Raw genomic sequence first — 9,598 nt, 5'->3', positions numbered from 1 at the left:
TGCTCTGGCTTTACTCTCAACTTCACTTGATAAGTCATATACAAATAATTTCCAAAATAACTACAAAAGTTATCAAAAACAGCATGATTTAAGAGGTTCTTATTAACAAACAACCTTAGCCTTATGCAGATTTGAGTTTTTATTGCTTTTAAATAGGCTTTCCATGAAAAATATTATTCTTTCGGGAGCATTTCCATCACCACTTTGTTTCAAATCCTCAGAGATTACAAAGGTACACTCTTGGTTTTTCCATGGTGCTTTCTCAATGTTTATCTATTAATACAATAACAGATTTCAAAAAGTATATGGACATGAACGAGAAAGTGTCATTTGCTTTTTATAAATGGGGCTGGCACTACAAGCCCACCTCCAGTGGCAGACTATGATTTGGCAAATCTTTCAAGAGGAACTGCTCCCTAGCTTTTAGCAAAGCTGGAACTGAGCAGTAAAGACTCAGGCTCCAGCTGGTTGGGTTGAATGAGATGCAGCAGGAGTGGTTGGGAAAGAGGCAGAACTATTCAAAAGCAGGTCCCAGGTTGTGCACATGCACCTGATCCATGCCTCTAATGAGGGGAGAAGTAGGAAGTAGTTGGTACAAATGCTAACCAGTATGGCCTGACTTCTGTAACTGAGGGGCTAGTTTGGGAGCCTGCGTTGGTGGCTCCTACCTTGCTTTTCAACAGGACCAAATCCAAATTTCTGTGGCTAACCCAAGCAGCTACCAGAAACCTGATTAATGCCTTTGGGCTGCACTCGTGTCCCTGTATCAATAGGCCAAAAAATAACAGCTGCTGGACAGAAACACCCTGAAGGGTAGGGCTGAACCTCAACTCCAGTTATTTTTTATTCTTTTCACTCATGGAGCAAAGAGTAATGAAGGAAGGCAGGAGGGGTGAGAGGAAGCAGGGCAGAAATGTAGCTCATAAGTTTGTCGAGTCATCATGCTGCTTCTTTGTTTGCCTTCAAACCTATGGTAAAGTCGTATTTGCAGGCTTTTTAGACCTAGTCCAAAACATTTACATGAGATCAGTGTCACTAAGCTCACTAATACAGGAGAAAAAAAGCATCAATACGAGTTACACATAGATGCAAAGCTTTTCTGCAGAAGTTTCTGACGAGGGCAATGCAATATGAACCAGAGAGTCATGATAGGTGATTTCCTACCCAAATTTTGCAGAGTTGCTTTCATATCTTAAAATTATATAAGTGATTATATCACTTTCTTGTGAGCTTTTTAAAGTTTAAAGTTCTCCTTAATGTAGCAGTCAAAATTAAAGGAAATTAAAGTTAGCAACTTCCTCTTTAACAGGCCTGAATGATTGATTAGTAATGTCACTTCTCTGAGACTGACAGGTGACTGTGGTTATTGAATGCAGCCAGAATGAGCCCCTGGCAGCTCATGAGATCACTCTGCATATCGATATTATCAGGTGCTTTTAGCAGTCACTATATTTAGTGACTATACTGATCACTCTTAGGTTTAAAACACGTTCTCAAATAAAATAGAGGAAATAATTGGTATGGACTGAAGCTAAAACACAAAGAAGTAATGAAAATACTTGTAATGGCAGACGCAGTATTTTATTGCAGCAAAAAGTTAGGCAGTTTAAGCAGCACGAGTCAAGTAAATCCCGCTGGAGGGTGAGGGGCCAGTGCCAGGGTGCGGACACGGGAACCTCGGCGGGCAGTGGCGACTCACCTCTCCTCCCCCCGCCTTCCCCTGTTTCCCCTACAGCTGCAAAGGGCCCACAGACACGGCCCAACATGGCCCAGAGCACAGTCCCCTCCGCTTCTTCTTCCTGCTGCCTGTTGTTGCGGTGCCCCCATCGCTGACAGAGGCGGGTCGGGCGCGGCGGGGAGCACCGGGCGGCTGCCAAGGCGAGGGACGGCGGCTGCCGGCGAGCGCCCACCCCGAGCGCTGCCCGCGTTCCCTGGGAATCGGCAGGGCTCCCGCTGCGGCCCGCGGGGCGTGTCCCGGGCGGCCCCGCTCCGCTCCGCTCCGCCCCGGCCCGGCCCGGCCCGGCCCGACCCGGCCCGGGAGCCAGCAGCAGCGGCGGCGGACGGGGCAGGGCCGGGCCGGAGCCGCGCAGCGGCGGCAGCGCCATGGGGCTGGAGACGGAGAAGGTGGACACCCGCATCTTCATGGACGACGACGACAACTTCCCGCGGAGCGGCGGCCCCGCGCTGTCGGAGGCGGAGAAGTGCGCGGAGGACGAGCTGGACCGCGACCCCCACGGGCTGAACTCCCACCTGCAGGTGCGGGCCGGGCCGGGCCGGGCGGGGCCGGGGCTCGGGTGCTCGGCGAGGGGGGCCCCCGCGGGCTCCCCGTGACTGTAGAGCCTCCTCTTTTTCCAGCTGGGGTTCGAGGATGTGATCGCGGAGCCCGAGCTCACCCACTCCTTCGACAAGGTCTGGATCTGCAGCCACGCTCTGTTTGAGCTCAGCAAGTACGTGATCTACAAGGTCCTGACTCTGGTCCTCGCCATACCCCTGGCCCTGGTTGTGGGGATCGTCTTCGCCACGCTCAGCTGTCTCCACATCTGGTAAGCGCGTGCTGTGTCCGTCGGTGCCTGGGCTCTGCCGACAGCTCCGCACGACTCAGCTCTCGCATTCATCACTGCCCAGCCACCGATCGCCGACTTTACACCGGTAGTCAGATCAGCTAAGATTAACTGCTTTATTTCTAAAGGGACAGAAAAGGAAACAGTGTGTTTGTGAGTCAGTTCCCTGCCTTGGTTTTACCAGTGGTCTGTCATGACTGTATAAGCTCCTTGGGGCAGAGAGTCTGTATTCCTGCTTGGATGGCACCTACGGCAATGCATACCAGCCTTGGCTGGCTTCTAGTGATATTAGTGACTGAATTTGTTTTTCTAAACTGAAGTGCAGAATTTGTTCAAACGTGTATTTCAAATTAATTATCTAGGCAGAAGTATTACTAACATCTGAAGTTATTGCTAAATTCTTAGTTCTGTTACCTCTTTCACTGTTTTCCTCACACACTGAAGAAAGCTTTTGAGGGCCCAGCTGGCTCTGTGTTACTGCCATAAAATGTAGTGCCAGTGCCTTGCATCTGGTACATAGCTATCTGTAGATGCAATACTCCAAAACCCTTCCACCTAAGCAAAAAGACCTGCTGAGCTCAGGAAAGCTGCTTCTGGCCATGGCACAAGTTCACAGGCAAGCACACTGACTGTCCAAGTCACACCAAAACTGTGTACTTTAAGCATCATATATTCACCAAATGCCAAGAAAGTACTTTGAGACCATCATCTGATGGTAGAGAAGGAAGAAAAGCAGGGAGAATAATGCAGTTGAGGAAAGAATTGACAATCCAAAAGGCTGTAGAGGAAGGGATGAATGCCGATTATTGACATTATTTCTGCAAACCAGGATTTTCCGTATACATGAGTTTTGGGCAAAATCTAATTTGACTTGGGTAACACTGGAATCCTTTTCATTTTATCAAAGAAAACAGAATACAGAAACTGGAAGTGAACTCAAAACCCTATGAATACACTGATTATCTGAACCTGTGGTGGCAATCTCATGGGTGCAGATTGCAGTTTTTGAAAGTGCAGTGGAAGCCTGTGTTCATGATATCATCAAGCCACTTTGAAAACTGATTAAATTGAATTTTGGAGCATAGTGTTTGCTTAATATCCAAAGGAGTTGCCCTGCAGTTTAGAGATTCCCACTTGCTACATCTCTTGTTCCCAAATTGTTACAAACAAACAGTACACAGGCATAGTGTTGCCCAGATTTTTAGATCTGTCAGCTATCACTGTGCCATAGTGTGCAATGTGCCTGCAAAAGGTGAGTATATATAGGTTTCCAGTCATGAAATATCTGTGGAAAAATTCATCAGTGCCAAATTTATTAAAATTGCAGTACTTTTTTTGTGCTTCAGAAGGATCTTTTATCTGGATTTCACAGACTGGATACAGAGTTTCACTGATCAAGGACTCAGAGGTCAGTTACTATTTATGCCCGTAGTCCCTAGTGACTATCTCAGGAACGGTGGGTTCTCAGTACATGTGAAATAGGACTGTCTGTATGTAACACTTCATTTGAAAAGTTTCTTTCGACTTTCTGTGGACACACTTGCTTGCCCAGGTTTGTTGTCAACATAGAATTGATCTTTTGTTTTGATCTTCCTTGCACCTGGGATGGATGTGAAAGAATCATGTAACTCAGTAGTGCTATCTGCATCCCCTTGGACTCCATCCAGTGCTACCATCCAAAGGCAATACTGTCTCATATTCCCACAAACTCAAGCTGGATTGGTTCCAACACAAAGGTGGAACACACTGAGACTAAGATGGCATCTCTGCACCTCTTTGTGTTCCAGATGTCATGTGAGTGAGGAGTTCAACGTTTCTGCATTTGAGAGGGTAGTGCAAAACTGCACATTTAAAGGCCCTAAACATAGGGTACTAGTTCCCTTGTAGGCCCATTGGGTCTGAAAAAGAAAAACACCAGAAAACAACTGCTTCTGTTGTACGTGGAAGAAAGGGAATTCCATTATAACTCTGTCTTCAGCTGTAAATGTCATGAGAAGACCCTGCAGCAAGCCCTCCCAGAATTCTGCCACTCAGAGTCTCTGTGCATTACTTCTACCATCCAAACCAGTGAGGTGATGATGTTGATGTGACATTAGGGAGCCTTTTCTGGGGCTAAATTCAAAAGTGTTTCAACAACTTCTGGAGCTGCTCAATCAGAAAGCTATGTTGATGTCACACATGTTGTTGCAGTTTTGTTAGCATGTTAAAAATCGACGTAAGTCCAACTCAGCATTTCTTATGCTCCAGGGCACCCTGTGAATTTTTCCCATCGCACCTGATAGTAAATGTTGTCTTTCACCTGCAAAAAGAAAGCTAAGTAAGAAATATATAGTAATTCACCTAATTTTCATTTTTAATCATAAAGATGGAGCATAATGTGTTCTCAAACTGGCTGGTTGAGTCAGAATCTGGTTTCACACTGCCTAGTAAAAGATACTGATGGACTGAAACTGAGTCAGCTGGCAGGCTGGTGATCTACATGCAGGCCTGTTCAAGGAAGTCAACTGTACATTTTTCCTTTACTGATGACTGTCATTCTCACCACAGACTATACAGGCCACACTGGGTTGCAACATCTTTCTGTGAAATTAACAAGCTTTTAAATATGTCCTCAGATTGTAGCTCTTAAGGTTATTGATTTTTGAACATGAACAGAACTCTTCTGGTTTTTCAGGTGGTTCATGCAAAATCATTATATTTTTTCGTAGATCAGTGACTGATTCTTGTTCCAAGTCAAATGTTTACCACCTCTTGAATTTCATATATGCTTTTCTGTAGTCTTATCAAAATAGCTTCTGGTATGTTGCATATTTACACAAAGAATCAGTGATCAGTAACTTGAGTCTTAGATCTGAGATGGGCTCACTCAGCTCCATAGTCATCACTGGCTAAAGCAGTTGGTATTCACAGCACTTCTCCACTTGAGCTTCCATTCAGAGTGCTAAATTAGAACCAGGGACTTACATGAAAAGCAGATATGGACATGCATTATTTCTTACCCTTTTGTATTCCACAACTTCATTTACATAACTGCTGCTATCATACTCAACCGTAAAACCAAGTCCCTACTACGGACTGCTTGAAGTTGAAATAAATCACACTACGGCTAGGAAGGCCTACCTTGTAATCTGGTGGTGCTGCCTTGATGCCTCTTCCTTGATGTCCAGTACATATCCCTTGGTTTAGGAAAAGGAAATACATGGATATTTTCTTGCTTCTTTTCTAGTAGTTTTATCTTTTCCAGTCTACCCAGGTCCTGGAACACATAATGTTTGTTTTTAATGCACTTCAAATACTGTGTATGAGTCATGAAAGGCTTTGGTGAATTCTTTGCCTCACTTGTCCCATGGTTGCCTCACATGCCATGGTTAATGGCATGCAACAAGAAGCTGTGCAACTGCTAGGTAATTTTTAGCCATCTTTTCACAATGCTTGCTTGTATTGTAGAGCTGTACAAGACTTTTAATTCACAATCATGATGTAGTACATGGAATTAGGTAATTTAAGCACAGAAACCTAGAGCATTTGAAAAATAGTATTAAGACATATTTGAGATTAAATTTTGAAAAACAAGACAGGAGAAAGTGTGATTATTCACATTCTTCATTTTGAAGCCAGAATGTGAATTAATGGTGCATGACTGCTCCAGCCCAAGTCTGTGAAAAGTTGATTCTCATTATCAATGGTAATTAAACTGTGCTCTGCAATTTCCAAGAGGTGCTTGGTTCTTGACAGTGTTCATTCAGGGCTTATCAAGAAGAAAAAGTAACATAAGCAAAAGTGAGAAATGTTGAGGGGTATAATTTTGTAGATGTCATGCCTTGAACAGAATAAAGAGAAAATGGGATAGGAGGGAAAAAATAGGGTAATTTGTGATTTTTAGTTCCCAGAAGACACAATTCATCCCACTTGGTCAAAGGAAGGGTTTTTTATAATATATCTACATTGAAGATTTAACAAGAGGTCATACAAGTAGTAGTCTTCAGCTTAGATTACAAATTCAACAGACATTTCATTTTCTTCCTGATGCTGTACTAAATGGTAACACTAGTAATACCAATATGGCATTAGTGTTGATATCCTTAGGATATGCTACTTTAATTTTACTGTTAGACATTACTCAAGCAGGTATTTACCACGTCTGTGAACAAAAATGCAGACCAGGATAAATCCACAGCAAAGGATGGGTACCTTATATTTGTCAGGTCACAAAAACAAAGACATTGCTTCTAATGGCATTTGATTATTCATTTTTGAGTGTGACTGGTCACTCCATGAAAAGCACATTATACTTGGATAACCTGGAAACACTGCACTGTCAGATAAGATACCCTGTGCAGAACAGGATGCAGACTTGTACACATGTAAATGCACATGTATATATATACACACACTCACATAATTTAAAACTTAGAAAAAGCCTTTTATAACTCTCCGTGGTGTAAGGGATTTTCTTCTTAGACTGAAGATGTTTGAGTAATTGTTCTATAAGTATATGGACTTTTGTTTTAAAATTGAAAGTTATTTACATTAATTAGCTTCGGTTGCCATCATGTGTCATGTGTCCTTCTATGGATGCAGCCTACATTGGGTTTTGCATGCATTTACCATAAATAAAAAAATTAAATAACAAGTGCTAAAAGATTACAAAGCATTACCAAAACATTTTAATGATTATTTTGCTTAAGATTATCAAAATGGGTTGAGTTCCAGTACTGTGTGAATGACCTCTACAGTAATGTCAAGTACTATGATCACTGCTTCTCCAGCCTTCTACATCTTTCTGTGAATCTTCTACATACTGTGGTATTTGTTTAGTTTGTATTTTGTGTGATGTGATCCTGTAAACAGAGGGTCCAAAAGAAATGTTGTCTTTTCTGCTTCTCTCCAGTTAGAATTTAAAAAATATCAGGCCAAATTAATTATAGATGGTAGCAAAGGAGCAATTACACAGTCTTTGTAAACTATCTGGAATGGAAAAGGGGTGAAGTCAGCACAGAATAGCCATTTCTGGTTCTTTCCCTGTGTTGCTTGGAAAAATAGCAAATTATTTTTCTTTTCCTTTGCATTATTGATATTTATCAGCTGTATTCTAACAGGTTAAGGCCTAATTTTTTATTCTATAAATCATCTATTCTATATGCAGTGATATTATAGGTGGTTATAAACACACAGTTTACAGAGTTCCATTTAAAACTAGAGGCACATTACTCCAGTAATGCTCACAGTCCTATATGGGGTGTTTCAGCAGAGACAAAAGAGAAGGTTTTAGAAAAACTATTCTTGTTTAAATCCATCTGGGCTAGCTTTGAGTAGAGCATTGATGTACTAGTATATGGCTTGCACTGTATGACAAAAGCTGTTAGATAAACACTGAAAGTAACTAATTTTGATTCTGTAAATTTCTAACCTTCAACTTTTTAAAAACGTGGTAGGTTTTTTCTACTTTGTTAATCTGAGAAGTATTGTAAATACATAGCACCTTTTTTCAAACTTATGATGAAATATTAAATTATGTATTTTCTGTCATTCCAATCAAAGTCAGTGAAAGTTTTGCAGTGGAATTATGCAAATGCAAGATTCGGAACTTAAATTTTGAATGCAACAGTAAAGTAGAACAGAGTTTATTATCTTTGTCAAAAGAATCTATAACTTCTTTTACCTAATTTAGGAAGTAAACTTGTTCAGTATGGCAGAATGATTATATTAAAACCTTGCGCTAGTACAAGTTCAGTATTATTTATGTATGCATTTAGTTTGTCTGCACCCAGGTAAAAACAGCTCAGTGAAATGACGAGAGGTTTAGGCCAGTAAATGATTAAAGAAGGAGGATAACTTAAAATAGTGTGGTCAGTTATCATGGTCAGTATCCACTGGGCCTCCTCAGCTGCCCATATGTGCATTTCTGGCTCTCTTCCACTGTTAGCATGTTTGGCTCAAGCCACCAGTAATGATATAGCTTTGGAATTGATACACATGGAGAGCAATCCCCAGATGCTTACCAATGCTCAGGAGATGAACACATAATACTTTCTAGTATGTACCCTGAGCGAATAAAAAGACCTGTTCTCCTGACAAGGAGTTCTGACCATATCCCAGTGTTTATTTCTCACAAATGAAGAACTTTACAGGATCTGCCCATTTTTCTAAGATTTGGCATGTGCCTGTATTGTAATAGTATGATTTAACTGGATATTGCTTTCCTGTTTCTGTTTTACTGTAGCATGTTGTTACAGGGATGGGTAGGAATGAGACACCAATGGTGTGATGTACATGAATACCTGTGCACTTCTGTGTGCCTGTGAGACAGACAGATAAAAGAAACACCAGAAAAGGCAGCAGAGCAAGAACAGATTGTAAAGGCTGCTGTTTCCAGTATATCAAACTGGGGAACATGGTGTTTCTGTCAACCCTTGAAGACCCACATTCAGATATGATCACAGCACAAGTGAGTCCTTGGGAGGTGACTGCTTTTTGGCCACGGTGGGTGGCAGCAGGGCTATGGCAGATTATGTACACCAGCCCTGCCAGAAGCAGGGAGAGACAGCAAAAGTTCATAATTCTAAATGGCATGTAAAAAAATTCCCAGTAAGTAAACAGAGACACAATGAAAAGAAAGCTGTTGTCTACACTCTCATGTTGCATGCAAATTATTCTGGCCACAGGACCACAGGCATATGCAGGTGTGAGGCCTTGAGCAAACAAAATTGATGGAGAAAGACTGCAAGGGAGTAGAGTCAACTTACTTAAATATTTATATTTATAAAGTTATAAAAGTTAAAGAACCACTTATCTTCCATAAGATATCACACTTGTGTTTCATTATCCTGATTTCCCCATGCTGTAGGAGCACCAATCTTCAAATCTTTCGTTTTCTTTTCTACAGGGTTGTGGTGCCTTTTGTGAAAACCTGTCTCATGGTGCTGCCTTCAGTGCAAACTGTGTGGAAGAGCCTGACAGATGTTTTTGTTGTGCCGTTCTTTCAGAGCCTAGGCCGGTGCTTTGCCCTAGTTAATATACGCCTGGACCAAGAGTAA

The 9,598-nt window shown here is 42.0% G+C and overlaps 1 protein-coding gene across 1 annotated transcript; it reads left to right on the top strand.

The window, feature by feature from the left end:
• The first annotated feature begins 2,103 nt into the window (after positions 1-2,103).
• On the top strand, positions 2,104-9,598 carry CAV2 (caveolin 2). Its single transcript, XM_062491080.1, has 3 exons — positions 2,104-2,256; positions 2,356-2,543; positions 9,448-9,598. The coding sequence occupies exons 1-3, from the start codon at positions 2,104-2,106 to the stop codon at positions 9,596-9,598; spliced, it is 492 nt and encodes a 163-aa protein (XP_062347064.1).

Source organism: Cinclus cinclus, chromosome 4 (genome assembly GCF_963662255.1).
Source record: "Cinclus cinclus chromosome 4, bCinCin1.1, whole genome shotgun sequence".
Lineage (NCBI taxonomy): Eukaryota > Metazoa > Chordata > Aves > Passeriformes > Cinclidae > Cinclus > Cinclus cinclus.
Note: the sequence above shows the minus strand (reverse complement) of the source record. Positions and strands in the feature narration are given on the sequence as shown.